General features: G+C 42.2%; 1 protein-coding gene across 3 annotated transcripts in view; it reads left to right on the forward strand.

Annotated features, from left to right (window-relative positions):
- Positions 1-22,417, forward strand: part of NIN (ninein) — a 99,119-nt gene extending 76,702 nt beyond the window's left edge. Inside the window, exons 25-30 of one of the 3 annotated variants that reach the window (XM_066608033.1) lie at positions 884-1,063; positions 2,507-2,656; positions 3,094-3,195; positions 6,202-6,336; positions 13,347-13,460; positions 20,957-22,417. In XM_066608033.1, coding sequence (XP_066464130.1) covers positions 884-1,063; positions 2,507-2,656; positions 3,094-3,195; positions 6,202-6,336; positions 13,347-13,460; positions 20,957-21,172 — 897 coding nt within the window. In that variant the 3' untranslated portion in view covers positions 21,173-22,417. Of the gene's footprint in view, positions 1-883; positions 1,064-2,506; positions 2,657-3,093; positions 3,196-4,875; positions 6,182-6,201; positions 6,337-8,974; positions 9,908-13,346; positions 13,461-20,956 lie in introns of those variants that run through there. The other 2 variants (XM_066608035.1, XM_066608036.1) reach the window with 2 other exon arrangements.
- The last annotated feature ends 2,116 nt before the right edge of the window (positions 22,418-24,533 follow it).

Raw genomic sequence — 24,533 nt, forward strand, 5'->3', positions numbered from 1 at the left:
TCAGCCAATCGTTATAATGCTTAATGAACCGATTGAAACAGTCATTCAAGCACTGGCTTAAGACTACAAACAAGTGTGGTGCAACTGCTGGAGAAGTGTGATGGAGCCGACAGCGCCTGTTAGGTAATGTTTGCTTTTTTTTCTCGCAATGTAGCAGCCTACAAACATTTCTAGTTGTGAAGGAACATATTGGAAAGCATGGGCTTCACATACATGCGATTTGTAGCGCTGTTGCATAGCGAGAAAAAACGCACGATTTTCTCGCCCGTGTGAAAGTGGCCTAAAATTAATAATTGATTAAATATGTTTAAAGACCAGTCCGTATTATACTCCACAGCTGCACTCACTGTTCTACTGGTTTGCACTGGAAAAACTAGCTTGTCTAAAAAGACACATCTAACTGTTTAGCTGAGCTCCTTTAATGCTGGAGGACATTTTAGGTTTTGTTGCATCAGATTACTGTACAGAGCCTGATGTAAAAAGGACGCGAATCCCCCAAATCCCGGACTACAGCTATGCTTACTTGATATACTGATACAAAATACTTTACATGAGACATACTTTTAAAATCTACAATAAAAAACTGCCCCTTTGGGATGGTCTTTTCGATTTTAATGTGACTTTTAGGGGTGTCTGTTAGTAGAGTTGCCAATGAAACTAATGCCATGAGGTCACAGTGCTAGTAAATACCTTTTATACACGTGCCCTTGTGGAAATAGTTGGCTTTACTAGGAGGGACGAAGTGAAGTTGAAACGCTGCCGATCAGTGATCTCGGCGGTGCTGCAGAGACGACTCATCATGCCTGTCATCGCAGTCCGTTATTTTACACAGAATAGAATGATCTTGTTAATGTGTTTCCTACTTCTTTGTCCCGCTGTATAGAAGCAGATCCTAGAAATGGCCGTAAACTCCTCAGGGCTACAGAACCAGCAGAAGAAGCAGTACTGGGACGACCTGGAGCAGCTCATGGAGCAAGAACAGCAGCTTCTGAGACAGGAGAATGAACGACTTCAAAGAGAGGTTCAGAAAGCAAAGACCGATCTGGCTCAAACCAGGGAAAAGGTACAATGTGCGAATAGGGCTGCGTCTTATGCCTGTAATCGGAGTTGCCAGTCTCTTTAATTGCTTTTTTGGGTTTATCATCAAGAAAAAAAACAAAAAACAGACCGACCAAAGACAAACGCATGCTCAATTACTTCAAATAGGCTATGCTCCCAACTGCGCTTGGAGTATGGTAAGTGTTCATGAGCAATGTAAAATTAAGACTGACCTCTGAATGCAGACCAGGAACTCAAATATAAATACAGACCCTAAAATGAATGCAGACCCTTAGGCCCAATGTCCACGGGCGGATTTTATTTATTGAATCCACGCGGGCCTCCCATACAGTAGATCCGCAACTCTAGCCGCCCATAGAAAAGCATCGGGCATCCGCACTTCATTTAAGGCCCAATGCACATGGACGGATTATCACTGCAGAAATCGCAGCCAGACAACCGCCATGAATTCCGCAGTAAAATAACCGTCCATAGACATGCGGTGTTAAACGATTCTCCCCTGCCCAAGAGCGGAAATCAACTGCAATTTTCCGTTTGCGGGTAAGAATCGCAGAATATTCTATTTTGTGCAGAAAAATGCACAGACTGCTTCCATTGCAGTCAATGGAAGCCGTCCGTCCAGCGATACTTCCGCTGTGAGCACAGCAGAAGTATCGTGGGAGTCCGCGTCACTGCCCAGCGCCTGCGTGTCATGCACTGTGCCGGCTCGCCGGACGAGACGCTCGTGATGGATCCAGAGAGGTGAGTATAGGGTCTCTGGGAGAAGCCGGGTTTGATTCTGCTTCGATATTTCAAGGCGGAATCCGACCCGAGCGTGGGCATGAGGCCCAAGTCCTGTGGATTGGATTTCTAAATGATTTGTGGATGCCACACGTACATATTAAATAGCAGTATGCTTTATTTTACCGCCGATCAGGCGCAGATGTGGCTCCATTCATGTCTATGGGAGCTTAGGATCCACAGTGTATCCGCAAATACATTTAAATGCATTTGTGGATTTGAAGGTTAGAAACAATTAGGGAGGTGGGGTTGCAGATATTTTCTGCGTGGATGATCCGCAGTGCATCAGTGCGGAAAAAATACACTATCTCACAAGGAAAAGAGAAATAATCAATTTTAAGATGACCAGCAGTGCATCCACTGCGGAAATCCATATGAAATATCTGCGCGTGCCATGGATATGAGGCCTTAGCCCCCATATTGTGAGCCCTATTGGGAAAGAAAAGGACAGTGCATACAGTGCTGTGATATATGGGTATATTGATTTTGTATGTCGACCTATACGGGCGTATGCTTGTAAATATCCCCTTACCCCTTCTATATCAGAATTTGTTGAACAAGTTAGTACATCTTATTTTTTTTTTTCCTGCAAGTACCTCTGGGCCGACAACATAATAAATAGTGGACACATCTTAAAGATACATCCCTTTTTGTATGTGTACGGCAGGTGCGGCAGCTGGAATCCACCATAATATCCTTGAAGCATCAGAAGCAGCAGAGCCAGTCCAGCCTGGTGAAGGCTTTGGAACAGGAGAAGTCCAGTCTTAAGCGGGAATGTGACCAGCTGCAGAAAGAGCTGTCATCTGCAAACAGAAAGGTCCGTTCAGTTATCTGTATTATGGGAGTGATGCTCTTTAAAATTATCTATAAAGGACCATAAATTCTATAGGCATATAACAGTACAGCAATGTTAGAAGACGGGCTGCTGATTCATCTCATACTTATTTATGGAAGGGTTTCATCCCATTGAAGATCCCAAGCCTGAAATACCAATCAAATGGAGATAGGTGAGACAGCACCACACCTGTCCTCTGGTTATGTGCGGTATTGCGACTGTGTCCTATTCAATGGAGTTGAGCTGCAATACCAGACATAACCTATAAACATGTGTGGTGCTGTTTTTGGAAGAAAAAAGCATGCTTTTCTAATCCTGAACAGCCCCTTTAAGTACCAGATGGAGTACAGTTTTTTTTTGTTCCATTTGCCTTGTATGGCTGTGGAGTACCTGATGTTAATGTCACTTGTAATTCTCAGATTAGTCAGCTAAGTGCCCTAGAACAGGACTTGGAAACCATCAAGACTGAAAATGAAGTCTTGCGAGCAAAGCAGGGAAAATTTGATGATCCTTTCATGGAGGTAAGTGTGAAGATCCCTTGAGAGCACTTGTGTAATTAAGAGCGTTTTCTCTCCTTGAAGGGACCCTGACATCACAGTTCTGCTGCATCTTGCATGTCTTTGCTTTTTCTGTGGAAAATGATTATATTCTGAAGAAGTTGCTACTTCTTGCAGCAAGTGCGGTGTACTAGGAGCCTAGCATATTCATGAGCGGCCGCCTCTGGTAGATTCTTTCTATGCCCCCTAATGGGGTTATTCAGAATACAACACTTACACAGAAAAAGCCCTACGACTAGAATCCACGTACTTGACAATGCTGCATGCATAAGAGAGAGAGAGAGAGCTGGTTACTTGTAAGTAATCAAAAAAATATCACCCCAAAATCAACTCTAGGTCAGTAAGTTATACCGATGGCTTCTGATCCCTACCGCTAGAAATGACTCTCTTCCTGGTGATTCCACCTTCTTACTTCAAGGGGTGGGGTTCTCTGCTTTTGAAAATTTTCTACTTGTTAGAAGAGCCCCTTGACAATAAGCTGTTCCCAAAGTATTCCCCTGTTGGGACCTCCAACGATTTACAGTAATCTGTGGAGAAACGAAGAGTTAAGGTGCTTCTAGATGAAATGAAAATCATATAAGCGAACGATATTCGCTCAGTCTAAACATGAGCCAGCAACCAAACGATGAATGAGAATCGTATACTTCTTTCGTCGTTCAGTTTCTGCATCGTTGGTTTGATCACTTGCTCAGTTTAAGCACTTCTCGTCCAGTGTTTCACATAGAGGGATATGAACACTGAACAAGAAGTCAATGATTCTCGTTGGACGAGTCAGCAATGAATTTGCCTGCACAAGTGTGGACGAGCTGGTGATGCAAATGAGAATTGTGCCGTCTAAAATCAGCCTTACTCTATGTCTAATAAAGTCATTGGGTTGTCTCTGTAAAACAAGACTGGTCCTCCAGAATAAGAGATGCTCTTTGTAAGTGCTTTACACTCTGGCCTGATGACCATTTTGAACAGGGGCCCCTTTATTAATTGAGAATTCCCTAATAGGATCAGTGAAAATAGGTTTTCTAAAGGGGGTTGGCTGACCAACTATATAGATTGGGCTCCCTGTTTAGGACATCTTTCTCTCTGCGGGTTCTATCTGAGAGCAGGATTGCTTCACAGAGAGGTCCTGAAGAGCCATTAGGCTCCATACTTATCCCTGATCGCTCTTGCCCAGACTAGCAGCAAACTGACTACTATTAAACATATTTTTTTGATTTGGAGCAATCGGGTGGCAAAAAATTGGCACCAGATATAGAAATTAGAAATGTTGCTAGTCCAGAGTATGTATTTGTAATAGTTTGTTTTAATAAGCTGTAGGAAGTTTCTAGCAATGCCATAGATCTAGCCCACAAGCATTGGGTACCAATTTGTATACAAAAAGGGTCATCGGATTATTTCCTCTTGCCAGTATGTCTACTTCTTGTCTGCACGGTTATTTACAAGGCCCACACTGCTCCAAAGCTTGTTGATTTCACCATGGTGCATTCTTGCACCTCTATTGCACTTAAGGTACCAATCAGATCACTGTTTATTGAAAGCGTCATCTGATTGCCAATGGCTCTTGTCTCTCTTACGGTCATTTAAGAGAATATGAAATATCTAATATTTTTGCCTATTTTCCTGTTCTGTCCTTCTTGCCTTTGTGTTTAGACCTCAGGAAATCTCAGAGATGGGTGCAGTTCTGATTCTGAGATCTATGGTAAAGTTATCTGAGTGCTCCATCATTGCATGACTGTGGTCATCTTATTTTTGTATGCCATCCTGTATAGAATCATGCTCATAAATGGAAATGTATAACGTCTTATACACAGGTTAATGTACAACGGGTAGTTAGACTGGCCCATCATGTCGCCCAAGTGATCCTACAGTGGTCCCAAAATTGCACCAAGCCAAAGATGTTCTGTCCTGCACGCTTTACTTTAGTTCACCACGCCTCCCTCTTCTGGCCCGTCAGTCACGCTACTTGACTACAAAACAAGAAAAGTGCACAGAAATTCTGAACACTGTATGCTAGCAAGTTGCCAGTGTCCTCATTACCCACTCTGCTGTTCTGAATCTATATAAGGAGGCCGGCCCCTTTAAGCTATTGGATCACATGACTAAATATAGATAGATTTGTTACCAAGAAGAAATATACAGCTCAAGTACCTTTTTTGCTTTGGATATAATTCGATAACCCCTAATGTAACTAAAATTCTGTGAAGAATCCGCCCGTATGGCAAAGAATTTTTCAAATTTTCTCAAATTTTGCTTTAGGGTCTATGAGGACTCACTCAAAAGAACGTATTTAGCCGCATATTATGCCGTACACAAAATATACGCATGCAATATGCAGATTTACTACATATTTTATGTACCAGACTATGATAATGATGCGTATTACATGAGGACATGCTGCATTTTGTTTTTGTGCATGTACTACGCAGCACTGAATGGCCCAATTTTAAACAATAGGCTTATCGCGTTGCGTATTATGCAGTACAGGGACTTTCATACCAAAGACTTGACTGAAGTACTAACCACTGAGCTATATGGTACCTTACAAAAGTATTCAACCCCCTATAAAGTCCCCAGACTTCTGAACAAGGGGGCCCAGCCATCATTTCTGTTCCTCTGATAAGTTTTGATAATCCGTTGAGCATCTCGCATGACCTCTGAGGTTCCAGCCGTGGGCAGTTGACTGCTAATCATGCATTTTTGCCTATCGTAATAGCATATCTTTATTGAGTATATTGCATGACTCGAGATATGCTGGGATTTGTGTGTGACTGGTTGAACATTACAGAGTTGCATGTCTGTAAAATGTGGTTTCTGCAGTGCATTGTCTTACATGTGTATTGGTACATACTACACATACTCCATATCCTTCACCTGGACATCCTTGCTGTTGAACTAGCAAATAAGGTGTACCATATGGATAACGTGTGACGTCATCTGTACCTGAAGTGTCTAACCTACATGATGATTTCTTTCTAGATGCTGCGCTCTTCTTCCAGTGCAGCCCATAACCACGCTCAGCTCCAGCAGCAAGCTTGTGCCACTATACCACGAGAACAATACCAGGTGGACAGACGAACTGCTAACCACAGCTCTGACAACAGCTCTCCACAGGTTAGTGCAATGCCTTTCCTTCATATTACTGGGTATGGATGGTAAAGGGCAGGGTACACTTTCTCTGGTTATGCCAGCTCCTACAGACCTCCGCTCATTCCATCATGGCATGCAGTCAAGTCAATACAACTACATTGGTGCATTATATCTATGTGTCTGTGAATCACATCTCACCATGCACTAAACCAAGTATAAGTCACTGTGGTGCACATCACCCCATTAATCAAGCTTTAAAGGAGTAGTGGTGCATGTTTTCTGAAAAACGGTTTTTGGACTAGAGGTTGTCCTGTTGATTGAAACAAGCCATCTGCCATGTCTACATAATGCTTCATTCTAAAGCAGTTCCATTTTGAAAAGCCTTTTACATGCCAATGTTCTCAAATGGGATCGTTACTTTGCAATTTTTTTAGTGGCCTAAGTTTTACCACTTTTTTGTTAAACAGGCCATTTTTTTTTAAGGTCATTTTTTTTCCTGAAATGGATTACATGACTGACGGTGCTGTCACATTGTCGTCGATGGGAAAAATAGTAAAGTGGCATAGTGGTGAAGCAGGGTATTGCACATGTAAAGAACGAAAAATAGAAAAAAAGCCAATTTTAAAGGAACTACCCCCTAGAAATGGCAGATTCCTTGTTTTAATCAATTTCTATCATATAGCTAGTGCTACAGTAGCATATAGATTTCCCTGTCTTTTGTGTGGATACATGTAAAAGCCTGTATATTATACTATATTATATAATGTTATCAACAATCCTGTAATATATACCTGCTCTCCTGCAACCATCGGCCAAACACAGCCGCCTGTATCCTGACATCTCTGCTGTAGTCTCATGATGGGGTCACCACAGTAGTCCTATTCCTCTACATCTACTTTCCCACATAGCTTAAATCTATGTAGGTAGCAATATTTTATATCGTGTAGCAAGCTTCACCAGGCCCGCTCCCCTCTCGCCCCAGAAATACTATTCTTTCATCCTGGGATGCGCAATGCCATCCAGTAAAAGCTGATGGACACTGGCTGTATGAATGGCGGCTAATGGATCTGTTTGATGTGTGTGACTTGCAAGCTTGTCAAACAGATCACCAAGATGCAGTGTGAAAGTAGCCTAACATACATAACGGGCACTGATCTACCCATATATATTGCATAGGAGGCTCTTATATATATTTGTGCATGGCTCCTTGAACTGCTTGCTGTATTAAATGTACGGACTTGTCCTGCTTTAGTAGTAGTTGCTATTTTGTGTAGATGTGTAGCTTGTGCTTAACCTTTGCTCTTTTAACAGTTTAATGTGTGTTTTTACCTAAAATGTCCTCTTCCAAAGGTTTGCTAATGTATCTTAGAGTATCTGCACTTTTTTAATGTACAGAATAGGCGATTCTAAGCATTTTTGCAGTAGGTTTTATCAGCCTATTCTGTACACTTTTTGTAGAAAACCCCTCTTCTGCTATGTGAAGACCAGGCTGAGAAATCCATTGTCACCTTGCTGTATAACAGTAGAGGGCTCTGCCGCTGTTCTCTATCGAGCATCTGTAGACTCTGTTCTCTTGCCGTATTACATTTGGAGCGCCCTCTACTGTTCTACAGCTAGGTGAAGATGTATTTCTCAGCTGAGTCTTCACCTAGCTACATAGCAGAAGAGGTGTTTTTTTTGTTTTTGTTTTTTTTAAAGAAACTTTTACAGAATAGGTTAATAAAACCTATTGCAAAAATTGCTTAGAATCACCTTTTCTAAATATTCTAAAAAGGGGGGGGGGAGAAAGTACAGGTACTTCAAGTAAATCTCAACTTGTAGGGAATTTGAAAGTTAACACTACATGGCTCTTATGTAATGCATAGTTAACTATGGCTGCCCAGAGCTGCGGTGCAGGCGGTTCATTACGCTATCTTGTTTTCTTATATACATCTTGGATGATACCAGATGTTCATACTACAAGAACCCTTATTAAAGGAGCCCTTAGCTGTTACCACTGATGATAGATTGCTGTGTCCTAATGGCTGTCGTCTTCCAAAAACAGTAGCACAGGTGTGTGGTATTGGAGCTCAGCCCTATTCATTTCAATGAAACTGAACTGCAGTACCTCATACCACCTGTAGGCAGTTGTGGTGCTGTTATTGGGAAGAAAGCAGACGTGTTTTCCTAATCCTGAATAACTCCTTTTAAGGTGGCCTGGCTTCCACTTTTGTGTATGGAGGTATATAATGCTTAGTTTATATCCCATATAAGACTTGTCTATGCATGGACAGAAGAGTCTCACAATTTTTGCATAAGTGGGCCATGCGCCAAGTTTTGCGAGTCTTCTATGCCGGTATTTTGGCGTGAAGCCTTCATAAAGGTCCTTAATTATCTTCACTTGTTAGGTTGATAGGGCAGATGGGGGCTCAAGAGTGATTCTTGTCACCCATTGGCACATACATATCTGAGGCTGCATGTAAGCCTTTATTAACCCTTTGGAAGTTGACATCTATGGTAGAAATATTATCTTGCTTTGCATGGCCTGTCTGCTGCTGTCGCCAGCGATCTCTTCACCGTTGTGAGGATCCCTGGTGATGGCAGTGACTGTTACGTTTGTCTTCTGCTTTTTTACCATAAAGTAAAACTGGGGTGAAAAGTACCAATGACCTTTCTCCCATAGGCCTTGCTTCCGGAGCCACGAGCGCTGCATGCAGACTCTTACAGACGGATTGGCCGCCTCTGAGAATGTGTCTTCTAACGAGCACCTAACGTTAACCTACCTTTAACACACCACTGGCATAAGCTGAGAAAGACCTTGTTGAGGGCTTGGCGCCTAGCTGCTTGGCTGTTCTTTCCTTGTTAACCTTCACAGTATTATCATGCACCCATCTCCTGCACAAAACAATGGCAGCCATTTTGTATAGTGGACCAATGGGTGTGAGAACCCATCTTGTCTGCTCACTGAAAGTCTCATTTGAGGACTTTGCACTTTTTTCTTTTCCACTCTACTTTCTTCCATATTGAGAATCTCAGTGAGCTGATGAGTCAATCTTCTCATGTCACAAAATGGCTGCCTCCAGAATTTGTGGTCCTGAGGCACCCTGAAAAGTGCACCCTCTACCCCAGAAATTAAAATTCACCATAAAATGTCAAGTTGTAAAAACATCTGTTCAGCAACTTTTTTAAAGGGCTTTCATCACCGCATCTAGAGGACTGGGGTTGTCCAGTTTAGTGGCCATATCAGCTGGCGTTCCTTTGCTGAACCAAATTTTTAGTGACTTGACCAACAAGGGCTTAATTTACTGGTGTTTTTTGGTGTAGAGGGTGCAAACTTTTTTTGTAATAACTACTGTAGAAATAGTGTGTAAAATACCTTATTTAAAAAAAATCATCTGTTTTGTGTAAAGTTTTATGTATTTATACTATTTATTAGATTTGGGTTCTGTCCACTTGATATATTTATATTTTCTTCCTCCTTTTGTAACATTTTTGACTTGGGGAAATGACATTTTATATGCAGCACATGCAGATTTATACTGGAAATTTGTCAAAATTTGTAAGATACTTTTTGGAAGAAAAGCGTTTTGATGCTGGGAAATAAAATTCTTTTAATTACAGTAAAGTTTTTCTATAGTTTTTATTAATGAATGTGACACTTTACTTGTTTTTTAATAGGTTTCTTAGGCGATAATCTTTATGTAAATTGCTGCTGTGTTTCATGTAAAGAGGAGAAAAACACAGATTCAAATTATTGTATTGTGAAAGTATTAAGGCCATTTAAACAGGCCAATAATCCTGAAATGGCCTTCATTAGAATGTTCGTTCATCCAATCATAGACCCGTAAAAACTGGAAACCGATCAACCAACTCTTTTGTTGGCCAATTGGGTCGTTTACGTGGCCCAATTGGCCACGAAAAAAAGTAATTATTGTGAAGATGAGATGTGCTACCGATACTGTATTTCTGTACGCACAGTCATACGTAGATGTCAAGTACTGATAGAGGTTCACTAGGTGGTGCTAGGTTCAGAATCGGCAAGGAGTTTAACTCCCCTACAGTTTAGGATAAGCTCTGTTCGTTCTTTAGAAAAGGGCATTACACTTTAGGAAGAACAGAGCTCTTTCTATTTCAAACCACTATAACTCCGGTTCCATTAGCGCTACCGAATATGATTCTAGACTTTAAAATAAAACCAGAAGCTTCCCCTTAGCGCCAATAGAAGCAGAGCTATGACCGTTTGAAGTGGGGCCAGGAATACTGAATTTACTGTCATTTGTGTGTTTACAAGGGAGGTGTTAACGTGGCGGTTTGTTCATGTAATCCACTCCCCTTATTAATCAAGAACATTTACTGTATTTGCTCTCTATCACTTATGGAGGAGTTTCTTAAAATGTCTCATATCTGCTTCAGAAAGATAATTGTCCATTTCCACAGCTTTTCTGTAGGACAGAAAAGTGTGGTATGCTACACTTTTCTAACCAGAAAAAAAGGTACACGAACATAAGGAAGTTCAATCATAGTCAAAAGTTTGCACTTTTGAACTATGTTGCACCACTTATAGTCAATAGGTATGTCAAGCAATGTATATTAATGGATTTTTATTGTATTGAAACGTATACGCTTGATGGATAGTTAAATCCGAATGTCAGCAGCCCCTAATGACAGCAGAAAGACGTTTTTAGGCAACAGTTGCCCCTTTCATATACTGAAACTGCACTGGAAGCACAAATGCCATGTCCGCAATATTACCACAATGTGATGCGATAATACCGCCACACACTCGCTGAACAGCCTTGGTACATCAAAATCAGAAGAACGGGCATCCATGTTAATCTGGGCAGTGTTCCTAGTATTGGTATAAGAGGTTATCGCAGTTGAGGGCCACAACTGCAGCCCTGCTCCATGCAGTGTCAAGACATCAAAGTAGATTTATTATAACATGCTAAGGTCTACTCAATGTCCTTTCCAAACTAAAGAACTTGGGGTAGATACACTGTAAGTTGCTAATGCCTGCTGAATGGCATTTCCAGAATACTAAGTAGGTTGGGTGGATCAAAACTGTACAAATTCACGTTTTGGAAGATGTGGCTCCTCAGAAGAACTTCACTGAAAGAATACTCGGATCTACAAAAATGTTTTTCCATACTGTTAGTGAATCTGATTACTACGTGTAAGTGATCCTTTATTTATTGTGGACACAGATGATCTGCACGAAAGCTTGCTTATCATATTTCCATGAAAGACTTAAGGCCCATTCACATGCAAAGATAATCTTTCAAACAATTGATAGATTGAACTTTTTAGCGATCATTTTGCATAAAGTGTTAATGGACACAAATGTTCATTAACACTTAATCATCTTCATTTGCATGTAAAAGGGCCTCCAGGAGCTGTTTGCAGAGGCCAGTATGTGGTCTGGGCTCTGCACACAGCTGCATTGTTCTCGTTCGGGCTGCCAGCAGAATACAATGTAATCTCCTGACTCCCACTGAGAACACAGCATGCGGTCTGTTGAGAGATACTTTATCTCTCGATGGCTGAAGAATGGATTTTAAATTCACCTTAAAATCCTCGTTCAGACGAAAAGTGCATGATGGTAGTGTTTACACGCAACCATTATTGCTCATTTGAAATCGTTTGAATACATTTTGAGCGATAATCGTTGTGTGTAAATGAGTCTTAAAACAGACCGAGCAGTTTAGGACAAGTACAGAGGCCTCCTTTGTGTTGCTCCTAATGGTGATGCAGTTTTGAGCTGAAGACATGAATTACCAATGACAAGCCTGGTTGCTAGGTAAGTGCTGGTAGCAGTTAAGCAGTGTAACCCTAGCAACCAGACTGTCTGACATAACTGTTCAGAGCTGGACTTGTACTGTGTTGGCCCTAAAGAAAGGAAAAGTTAGGAGTCACTCTGAGCTATTCTGCAGCCCAGTTTGCCTTATTAATGAGATTTCTATAGATTGAGAACTTTCTAAAGCAAAGGATTTTCGGATTTAACATGCCCAAAAATGGATTGACATGTTGGTAGTCTGGTTACCAGGTTAGTCTCTTGAGGTCTGCAACGATTCTATTACATGTGCTTTATGTATTTATTATTACTGCCATCAAGTGAGGAAATGCATTTGTAATTATACTGGCAATTACAGATTTCCTGATCCGTTCTAATGCATCATGTAATAGACGCTACTAAATATTTCACACCGTGTTAAATGCTTTCATATATACATAGGGAAATATTATAGTAGTTCTAGCCTTGTGGCAGGATGTACTTTCCAACTAAAGAACTTGGAGTGGACGTACTGAAAGTTGTTAATGCCTATTGAATGTCATTTCCAGAATACTAAGCAGGTAGGGTGGATCAAAGCTGTACATGCCCACATTGAAGGGGTGGCTCCTCACAAGAACCTCAAATGAATACTCTGATCTACAGAAATATTTTCCCATACTGTCAGCAAATCTGATTCTTACGTAAAAGTGATCATCTGTGTCTACGATAAATGAAAGATCAGAGTGCTCACTGATCATATTCCAGTGGAAGACTAAGGCCCCTTGTCCACGGCCGTGACAGAATATCGCTAGCGATATTTCGCCACGGGCGAGCAGGGGGGAAAAATGACAGGTCTCTGCGGTAAGCCTATCTGAGAATCATAGTGTTTTGAATCCTGCGAGTGGAGAATCGCTATGATTCTCCGCTTGTGGACGTTGGGCTGCGCTTTCCATAGTGAAGACTATCGCCGCGGGTAATGCGGTGACATATCGCCCGTGGACAGGAGCCCTTAGGCTGGGTTCACACAGGACAGATTTGCTGCGGAAAATCTGCCTGTGGCCGCTAATCCCGGGATTAGCCAGCCATGTGGACGAGATTTGTCAAAAATCTCATCCACACGACCGCAGCATGTCAAATTTCCCCCCCCCCCCCCCCTTTTAAATGGGAGCACTGGCTGCAACGGAAAAGCATGCGGCCAAGCCACTCCATTAGACTGATAGGGCAATTTAGAGCAAGTACAGAGGCCTCCTTTGTTTTGACCCTTATAGTGATGTATTTTTCTTAGAGTGAACCGGAAGAGCTGCTGAGAAAAATGGAGGTCCGAATGCTGGAAGTGGAGCAGAAACTTAGAATTGTGAAAATGCTTCTGCAGGAAAAAGTGAATCAGTTGAAAGAACAAGTAAGGCTTTTCATTCAGTGTACAGGCAGGGGTACATATATTAGAGGTAGTCAATGTGGCTGCTTGGAGATCCTTAGAGAAGAGGCGTCAAGCTCATAGAGCGAAGCCATGCACAGGGTATCACAAAGTGCATGGGGCTATCCAAGGGTGCATTCCTGCCTAAAAGAAACCACTTGCGGCTGAGATTCAGCCCATCAACATCTGCCAATATCCACATGATCTTGAGGACCTTATTGGCAAGATTGTACTTCTGTTGGCGGCGGCTCAGGGAAGTCTGAGCCACAAGCGAATTCTGTTAGGTGGGAATGCACCCTAAATAGGAACTGCGGCGTTGACAAACTAAGGGATGGGGAATGGGGCAAGGATGACCTAAAAAAAAAGTTTGGAGAGGAGAAACCCATTCTTTCTGACCTGGGTGACATAACTGGCTCTCCGATTGTCTAATTGTGGAGTATGACTTCTACTATGACTGATTAGAAAAAAGTGGCTTAGAATCTTGGCAAGGGTCATAAATGACTTCAAGTAAAAACAAATGCCAAGGCATTAGCCCTTATATTAAGCTCCCTAAAATATGACGTTTATTAGATATACATTTTTAAATTCACTTGCTAAAGGTTAAAAATCCAGATTGCAGGCTACGTGAGAAATAAACACATTAGGGTCATTCCGTGTCAGTTCAACCAACGCTCCCGGTCGACCATCTCAGATTTCAATGAAACTTTGCACAAAGATAGACCCTGACCCTAAACTAAGATAGCCAGAATATTAGGCTTTAAAGTGCTTTGGTTCACGAGCTACAGGTCTTTATCTAGGGGGTTGTCATGTGATTACAGCGCGCAACCTGAAAAAAGGGGCGATTTCAATCCATTGCCAAGCCAGTTCCAATGACTCTAGAGCAATGAAACTTCACACACTAGGAGAACTTTTGGTGCTGAATCCAGCTAAGCTACTCAGACTGCCACTCTTATCATCATTCTGCCACCATTGCATGTCAAAGTAGCTGAAAAATTCTATCGCGCAAAATAAAACTCATATTTTAAGCAGTAATAACTCATAATCAATGCAATCCAACTCAGCTATGAATTTATCAATGTGTACTCCATAGAAATGTTTCTCATTATTCCCATTATGGACCCAAAAGGATGCATAGCTCTTAAGATACAATGAGTCAAAAATGGCAAACAACACTTTTTTGCTAATTTTTCCCTTTTTCAAAGGCGAAAATCGGAATGTACTCCATTTTTATTTTTTTTTCATTTTTGTTCTATTTGGAAGAGAATTTTTTGCTCTACAAGATTCGATGTTTTTCATTTTGTTCCCAGACCTTCTAGATGGGAAAATATCAATGCCTGTGAAGGTCCTATGCACTCACGGAGGTCAAATAATAAAATAAGTGTAAGTTTTGCATGGATGTATAATTAGTTTAGAAATCATGAGAAGGTAAATTATTTTTGGAATGAGACAACTTTTTGTGCTCAAGAAACTTATGTGATCAAAAATTGCATGGTGAGTTCAGGTGAGCCACAAGCTTCGGCCTAAGATGGTCAGAATATCATTGAGTGTTGCATAATGATTGTGGTATATTACAGTGATCACTGGGCTTATTTAGCACTCTATCCATATTGGATACTAAGATTATCTAAGGCTAGCATTTGTGTAATAAATAACTAGTTCTGAACTTGCCATGCAATTTTTGATCACATAACTAGTTATTTATTACACAAATGCTAGCCTTAGATAATCTTAGTATCCAATATGGATAGAGTGCTAAATAAGCCCAGTGATCACTGTAATATACCACAATCATTATGCAACACTCAATGATATTCTGACCATCTTAGGCCAAAGCTTGTGACTCACCTGAACTCACCATGCAATTTTTGATCACATAAGTTTCTTGAGCACAAAAAGTTGTCTCATTCCAAAAATAATTTACCTTCTCATGATTTCTAAACTAATTATACATCCATGCAAAACTTACACTTATTTTATTATTTGACCTCCGTGAGTGCATAGGACCTTCACAGGCATTGATATTTTCCCATCTAGAAGGTCTGGGAACAAAATGAAAAACATCGAATCTTGTAGAGCAAAAAATTCTCTTCCAAATAGAACAAAAATGAAAAAAAATAAAAATGGAGTACATTCCGATTTTCGCCTTTGAAAAAGGGAAAAATTAGCAAAAAAGTGTTGTTTGCCATTTTTGACTCATTGCATCTTAAGAGCTATGCATCCTTTTGGGTCCATAATGGGAATAATGAGAAACATTTCTATGGAGTACACATTGATAAATTCATAGCTGAGTTGGATTGCATTGATTATGAGTTATTACTGCTTAAAATATGAGTTTTATTTTGCGCGATAGAATTTTTCAGCTACTTTGACATGCAATGGTGGCAGAATGATGATAAGAGTGGCAGTCTGAGTAGCTTAGCTGGATTCAGCACCAAAAGTTCTCCTAGTGTGTGAAGTTTCAGTGCTCTAGAGTCATTAGAACTGGCTTGGCAATGGATTGAAATCGCCCCTTTTTTCAGGTTGCGCGCTGTAATCACATGACAACCCCCTAGATTAAGACCTGTAGCTCGTGAACCAAAGCACTTTGAAGCCTAATATTCTGGCTATCTTAGTTTAGGGTCAGGGTCTATCTTTGTGCAAAGTTTCATTGAAATCTGAGATGGTCGATCGGGAGCGTTGGTTGAACTGACACGGAATGACCCATTAGGTAAATCACCCGTATGAGAGTACAGATTTGCACTATTTCCCAGTGACATGAGTGGAAGACTCAAACTCCCTCCTCAGTAGGAAACTACTTGAAATCTGTGATCACAATCTGGGGCACATATAAGAAAAAGGTGAAAAAATCAGGGATTTCACTCAAATGCAGGTGAAAAACTCCTCTAAGTTCCCCATGAACTGAGTGGAAGACTGAAACTCCCTCCTCAGTATCAAGGGGAATCCTGAAACAAGCACTCATGGCAGAGGGCAAAACGCAGCCAAGCAAACTGTTCTAAAAACACTGCTGTTAGGCCTCATGTCCACTGGCAAAATCGAATTGCGGATTTCTGCTGCGGAATCCGCATTCGATTTTGCCCATAGGGATCCATTAGCCATCCGTGGGCAACTAAATTGTAATTTACACCCGTGGATGGCATTTTAATGGGTTTGCGTTTTCTCACGCACGTGAGAGAAAACGCAGCATGCTCCATTTTCTGCGGGTCTCCCGCAGGCTTCTATGGAAGCCGTCCGGTCCCACGGTACACCCGCAGCTGAATTTCTGCTCTCCGGCGCGGGGGAGCAGGAGTTCAGAGAGGGGAAAAAAAAAAAAGTGCATCCGCTGGGCACAGAGAAAGAAGATCCGGCCGCGACTGACAGGAACTCGCAGCGTCCGGACAGGTAAGAAAATTCTATTTTCAGGCCTCGTGTCCCCGGGAAAGGAAGGTCCTGCTGCGGGATTCTGCCTGGAGAATCCGCGCAGGCCCGAATTTCCTAGTGGACATGAGGCCTTAGATTCCCAGGATATCAAGGCTATTACTATACCCAGCTAGCTTGGCAGCACATTTATCACACAAAAAGGCAGGACCCAGTGTATTCAACCACAAGGCAACCTGCAATCTCAATTTTTCAGCTTGAGCAAATGAATTTAAATTTTTATCAAAACTACGTATGTTGGGGTATGATACTTAAAGCAGTACATTGTAGTGTACTCTTCACTTTCTTAAAACACCTCAATCCCCCTGCTGCCACTGAGATACATAACAGCCGCCCTCACAAATCTCTGCTCACCCTCACTATGCTGCTGCTTCTAGCAGCGGGGGATGTTTCATCCAATCCTGGTCCACCCAATAGTGCTCCTAACTTATACCCCCACCTGCCTCACTGAGACACCATCCCAGCCTAGGCACTAGTCCATGCTTGCCCTTCCGGGTCTCCTTTCAATGGGCTCTCTGGAATTTCCAGTCAGCATGCAACAAACACCCCAACATCCATGACTTCTTCATTGCTAAATCTCTTAAGCTATTAGCTCTCACAGAAACATGGATACAGCAGTCTGATACTGACTCCCCTGCTGCACTGTCTTGCAATGGCCTGCAGTTTTCCCATACCCCAAGACCGGAAGACAGGCGTGGTGGAGGAGTAAGTGCTCTTCTCTCTCCACAATGCACCTTCCAGGTCATTTCCCCAGTACCCTCACTCACTTTCCCATTGTTCAAGGTACTATGACTTTTCTGTCCTCTGTCCATGAGAGTAGCAGTGATCTACCATCCCTCCAGTGTTTCTGGATCACTTTGCTGCCTGGCTCCCTCACTTCTTATCCTGGGAAATCCCAACCCTCATTCTAGGCGACGAACATCCCAACTAATGACCCCATCCGCCTCTCAGCTTCTTTTGCTCACCTCCTCCCTTGGTCTCTCACAACTCACAGCCTCTCCCACTCACAGAGATGGCAATACTCTTGATCTGGTCTTCTTCAGTCTCTGGGCCTCACTTTACTAACTCCCCTCTCCCGCTCTCAGACCATAATCTCCTCTCTTTCTCTGTCAAGCTCTCTAGCATCTCCTCAGACTCTCCACCTACTGTACGCACAGGAACCTTCAGGCCGTTCACACCCAAAACTTTGCTGAGACTCTTCAATCTTCTGTGTCCCCGACCTCTCCCTCGCCCCAGCCTGCTGCCGCACATTACAACACAGATCTCAAACAGGCCCTGGATGAAGCGACACTGCCTGTGACTTAAGCCATCCGACACAGACTGCAGCAACCCTGGCTCACACCTCAAATGCGCTTCATCTGGTGGTGCTCTAGGTGTGCTGAATGGCTGTGAAGAAAGTCTCAAAAGTCTGCAGACTTTCTCCAGTTTAAATTCATGCTCCGAACATACAACCTTGCCCTCCAACATGCTAAACAAGTCTACTGTAGTTCTCTTGTCTCCTCATTATCTCACAACCCTAAATGACTTTTCACTCCCTTCTCAGCTCCAAATTGCCAACCCTGGTGACGGATCTCAGTGCTGAAGAGCTGGCTGCTTTCTTCAAAAACGAAATAACCTCCCAATCGCAGATTAGCCCTGACCCTAGTCTCTTCAGTACTGCATCTAGCTCTTGCTCACTCTATGTACTCAGACCAACAACAGAAGTAGTCGTCTCCAGTTTGCTTTCCAAGGCTCGCCCCACCACCTGCGCTAGTGACGCTCTTCCTTCACACCTCCTCAGGTCCCTTTTCCTGATTGTCATCTCCCACCTAACCACTATATTCAACCTCTCTCTGACCTTTGGCATTTTTCCCTCCTCATTTAAACATGTCATCAAATCCCCGCTACTAAAGAAACCAACTCTTGACTCGATCGATGCTGCCAACTACTGACCCATCTCAATTCTCCTTCTCCAAATTTTTAAAATGCCTAGTCTACTCCTCGCCTTATAAGCGATCTCTCAGAAAATGCTCATCTGGACCTCCTACAGTCCGGTTTCTGCCCTCTACTCTCGGCATAAACCGCTCTTTTACAAAAGTGTCAAACAACCTCCTGACAGCCAAATCAAGGGGTGACTACTCCCTACTGATTCTCCTTGATCTCTCCGCAGCATTTGACACTGTTCACTACAAACTCCTCCGCAATATGCTTCGCTCCATCAGCCTAAAGGACACTGCTCTTTCCTAGTTCTCCTCCTGCCTATCGGACCACTCAGTTGCTGGCTCTACATCCTCTCCTCTTCCCCGGTTGGGGTCCCCCAGGGCTTGGTCCTCTCCTCTATTCCATCTACACAGCCCCTATTGGACAAATCATTAAGAGATTTGGCTTTCAATACCATCTCTATGCTGACGATACCCAATTATACACCTCTTCCCGTGATATCACAGCACCGTTCCTTCAGAATGCCACCGACTGTCTGCTGTCTCTAACACTGTCTTCTCTCTACCTAAAACTGAACCTCTCAAAAACTAACCTACTCCTGTTTCCACCCTCTACTAACCAACCTCATCCTGACATCTCCATCTCTGTGTGTGGCACCACCATAACTCTCAGACAGCACACCCGCTGTCTTGGGGTTATGGTCGACTTTGATATCAGCTTTACCCCCTACATTCAATCCCTTGCCCGAACGTGTCACCTGCACCTGAAGATCGCAAAAATCTGCCCTTTTCTCACCATGGACATTCTAAAAACGTTTGCTGTTGCCCTCATCAACTCTTGGCTTGATTATTGCAACTTGCTGCTGATCGGCCTCCTCCGTGCCAGACTCTACCCTCTCCAATCCATCCTGAATGCGGCAGCCAGGCTCCTATTCCTGTCCAGCCATTACTTGGATGCTTATGCCCTGTGCCAGTCACTGCACTGGCTGCCCATCAAATACAGAGTCCAATTCAAACTCGCTACTCTCATCCACAAAGCTCTCCATAGCACCACGCTGCCCTATATTGCCTCCCTCATCTCAATCCACGACCCAGCCCACGCCCTCTGCTCTGCTAACTAAATCAGATTAAGCGTCTCTTTAATTTGAACCTCTCATTCCCGCCTCCAAGACTTCACCAGAGCAGCACCAGTCCTCTGGAATGCACTACCCAAATTGTCCATGCCATCCTGCTCTAAAAACGCACCTATTCAGGGAGACATACCATATCCCCTAAATCAAACCCCTCTGTACTCCGCCTGATAACATGCTCCCTATTCTACTGACTGTAATGCCTGCTAGCCATAATCAACCACCCCCCTGCAGTCATACTGATTGAGCCACTCAAGTTGACCATTGTCTGTGTATAGCGTCCCTCACTCTCCACCTCGCCATACCGTGCACAGCTCCAGCCCTTTTACCTTCTTTATCACCCCATTATCTGTAGTATATAAGCTCGTGGGAGCAGGACCCTCACCCCTATTGTTTCCATCAATTGATTACTACAGGTAACTGTCGTTTTGTTTCTCCCTGTTTTGTAAGCGCTGCGGAATATGTTGGCGCTATGTAAAAGATTATTCGTGCCAGGCCACGCTTTAGTAAATGACGGGTTTTACTATTAATTACACTAATGCCACTACTGCTCCATTAACATGGGGAACTTTGGTTGCACTGATGTCAAGACCACTAGGGGTCTCAGTAATTGGATCCCAAGCGATCAGACATTTAGCCCGTATCATGTGGACAGGGAATAAATGTCATTAGTGGTAAAACCTCTTTAATTAGCAAGCTCTAATTGACACACATTGCAGACGATAATTCTATGATTAAACTTTTACATTATTCAGAGTTTTTTTAAATATACGGAGCTTTAAATTCCCTGCATAGACCTAATACTAAATTATAAAAATTCTGCCTACCTGCCTGCAGTGACCACTAGGGGACGCTTACTGCCTTCTGTGTATTGAGCTCTATGTTTGCCGTATGGAGTAAACTCCCTCTAGTGGTGGTTTCGGACAGCGAGCATATTATTAACTCTGTGCAGAGGATTTGGAGCTCTGTATCGGGCATCACTGGCTCTTCTAACACACATTTTCACTTTGACTTGCAGGTCATCAGAAACACCAGAGCAGATGCCAAGATTAAAGATTTGTTTGTAGAAAACTCTCAGCTGCTCAAGGCTCTGGAGATGAGTGAGCAGCGACATCAGACGGCCGAGAAAAAGAACTACTTACTGGAGGAGAAGATCTCCGGACTGAGTAAAATAGTGAGAGACTTGACACCTGCTGGTCTGGGTGGAGCGCTCACAACACAGCGGAGATCGTAAAAAGAAGGTGGAACTTCATGGCTGCTCTTAGTACTTGCAACATTATTTAATGTGATTTTCCACAGATGAGTCTCAAAAGGAAGGCAACAAACACCAAGCACTACGGGAACTTTGTCGAATGCATGAGCCCCACAATCCCTTTATAATGCACATATCTGCTATGTAAGTCACTCAGTTTGCTCAAAATGAGAAAGTGTGTAATTAATATAACTCCTTGATACTTTGAAGCATGTTGCACTGGTCTTAGAACATGCCTCCACGCAGTGCCTTGGAGGAAGCCATGTGGTGAGCCTTCATGCTGTACAAAGGTAGTAATGGAACACCAACACTTTACAGATATATGACGTAAGGAATTGGACATTTATGCATAAATAGTTACAATGAAGAACATTTGGCTCCAGGAGCACTGAAAGGAGAAACCCTTATGGTGATTTGATAGTGGTGGGCACTTATTAGAAAACACAAGGCTGGATTAAGGTTGGTGTAGGCTCCTGGGCAAAAAAAAAATCGTTGAGAACTACCAACCATCTCTAGAACACAAACCCCAGCTGACCCCCTCTATAGGAGAGGTTGTCACTTATTCTCTGTTCTGGAGAAAATTAATCCAGTGACTTGTGGTGGTTCCTCATGCTATAATACACTGCAAATGCCCCCAGCACTTGTTTGCACTAGTTTTTGGGCATGATGCCCAATGTCTATGAATGCCTCTTCCTCGTATTTTCATAGAATCTCACTGCCATATATAAAGGAAATATTGGATATGTTCTCACAGAACTTCTAGCATGTCAGGTTTTTCACCTAAACTGATCTGATGACACTTTGTCCCTTCGCTACTTTCAGTTCAGTGGCAACACAGTTTTGAGCTGAAGACGTGAATCGTCAATGACCGCCTGGTTGCTAGATGAGTGCTGCCTGACAATGCCATGAGGATGATAGTAGTTAGGCAGTGTAGCCCTAGCAACCAGACTGTCTGACATAACTGTTCAGAGCTGGACTTGTAGGCTCTTGTGGTCTGTGACTCTTCTATTACATGTGTTTTATGTATTTATTTATTACTGCCATGAAGTGAGGAAATGAATTTGTAATTATACTGGCAATTACAGATTTCCTGTTGCGCCCTAATGCATCATGTAATAGATGCTACTAAATATTTCACACCGTGATAAATGTTTTCACAAATAAGGTGCAAAATAAGAAAAAAAAAAAATCTAAATTTTTTGTAATAAAACAAACTTCTTCCTTGAATTGTATCATTATTTTTTTTTCTCCCATCCCTCCAGTTACTGTAAATGGTGTAACAGACGTTTGAGAGACTAGAGATTCTTGTCTTTAACAAGAGCAGGGAGCTTGCAGCCTTCTCAGTTAGACCGCTAGGTCCATGCCTCAATTTTAGTGATAATGCTTAAAAATGAGCAGTGAGCTCTCCTTACTAGTTGGTTTTAGCAAATACCCTTAATCTCTGAGTTAACAATACTGGAGTGGGTTTACTTAGAGCTCCGGGTTGTGTAGTCCCTCTGTTAGTATTAGAAATGTCTGAATAAATCATGTCTCTGGCGTTTCTTCTACCGTAACAAGTCCCACACACGTTCAGGGATCATCGCACATTACAGTTAAGCCATGTGGTTTTCTCAATGGTAAAATTGCAATATGCATCAAATTCTTTTAAAATAAAATTGTGCCCCCTGAATCCCAGTTGTAAAGTGGTGCCCTAAGTGGTTGCCTACTATATTTATACCTTGTTTTAGTCCTGGAATAAAATGACAACTCGGAGGTATTTTCTTTGCCTGTGAAATATGTCATTATTTAGTCTAACACTGTCCAATCAGTGCTGACAGCATCACGCTGTGTAGGGATCATTACAACACGGCACTTATCAAACTAGCCCACCCAGGTACTCGGTGAACTTCAGGTGGTCCCAAGCTACAAGTCATTTAGTCTACAGAAACTGTAGGGCAAGTGTCAGAAAAGCTAAAGCTAATAATGAATTGAGGCTTGTAACAGAGGCCAAAAGTAATTTTAATAAAAGGATTTGTTGGGTATGTCAAAAACAAAAGAAAAGTCAAAGATGTTATTGGATGCTTACAAGATGAAAATGGCGACTTGGTTAAGAATGATGTTGATAAGGCTGAACTTTTAAATTCCTATTTTGTATCTGTTTTCTCTCAGAAAGTAGATGGAACATCAATTGATCTTCCCTGTGCTATTGGAGAAATAAAAGAATGCAGTCTATCTATAAGCAGAGAGACAGTGAGGGAACACTTGGCTAACTTAAATGAATTCAAGTCTCAAGGTCTAGATGAATTACATCCTAGGATACTAAAGGAAGCAGTGGAGGTAATTGCTGAACCACTTGCCATAATCTTTGAAAATTCCTGGAGAACAGAAGTCCCAGAAGATTAGAAAAGGGCAAATGTTGTCCCTATCTTCAAAAAAGGGAAGAAGGTGGACCCAGGAAACTACATGCCTGTGGGCCTGACGTCTATACTGGGAAAGATCTTTAAACAAATTATTAAACAGCATGTATGCAAGTACTTGGATAAAAATGGAGTAATTAATCAGAGCCAGCATGGATTTGCAACAAACAAGTCATGCCAGGTGCATCTAATTTCCTTCTATGACAGAATCACCGAATGGGTTGATCAGGGAAATGTGGTAGATATAGTATATATGGACTTTTTAGTAAAGCATTTGACTAAGTATCTCATACCATACTTATTGAAAAAAATGACCAAATATGGGATTGACAAGGCAGCTGTTAGGTGGATTCACAACTTGTTGAGTGATTGTACTCAAAGAGTGGTCATAAATGGCTGCACATACAAGTGGAAGATTGTATCAAGTGGGGTACCACAAGGCTCTGTCCTAGGCCCAGTGTTCAACATTTTTATAAATGATCTGGAGAAGGGTAATTGAGAGGAAACTGATTAAATATGTAGATGACACAAAGCTAGGAGGGATAGCTAACACTAGGGAAAGGAGAGAAAGTATTCAAAAAGATCTAGAAAAGTTTGAACAGTGGGTGACGAAAAATGCAAAGTCCTATATCTGGGCAAGAAAAATGAAAAAAGCGCATACAGAATGAGAGGAATTGTTCTAAGCATCACATGTGAAAAAGACTTGGAATACTAATAGATCATATACTGAACATGAGTCAATAATGTGATGCAGCAGACAAAAGGGCAAACACAATTCTGGGATGAATTAAAAGAAGCATAGAGTCTAGATCACGTAAGGTAATTATCCCCCTCTACCCTTCCTTAGTCAGACCTCATCTGGAACACTGTGTCCCGTTCTGGGCACCCCACTTTAAAAGAGACATGGACAAACTGGATCAAGTTCAGAGAAGAGTTACCAAGATGGT

This window comes from Eleutherodactylus coqui, chromosome 6 (genome assembly GCF_035609145.1).
Source record: "Eleutherodactylus coqui strain aEleCoq1 chromosome 6, aEleCoq1.hap1, whole genome shotgun sequence".
Classification (NCBI taxonomy): Eukaryota; Metazoa; Chordata; class Amphibia; order Anura; family Eleutherodactylidae; genus Eleutherodactylus; species Eleutherodactylus coqui.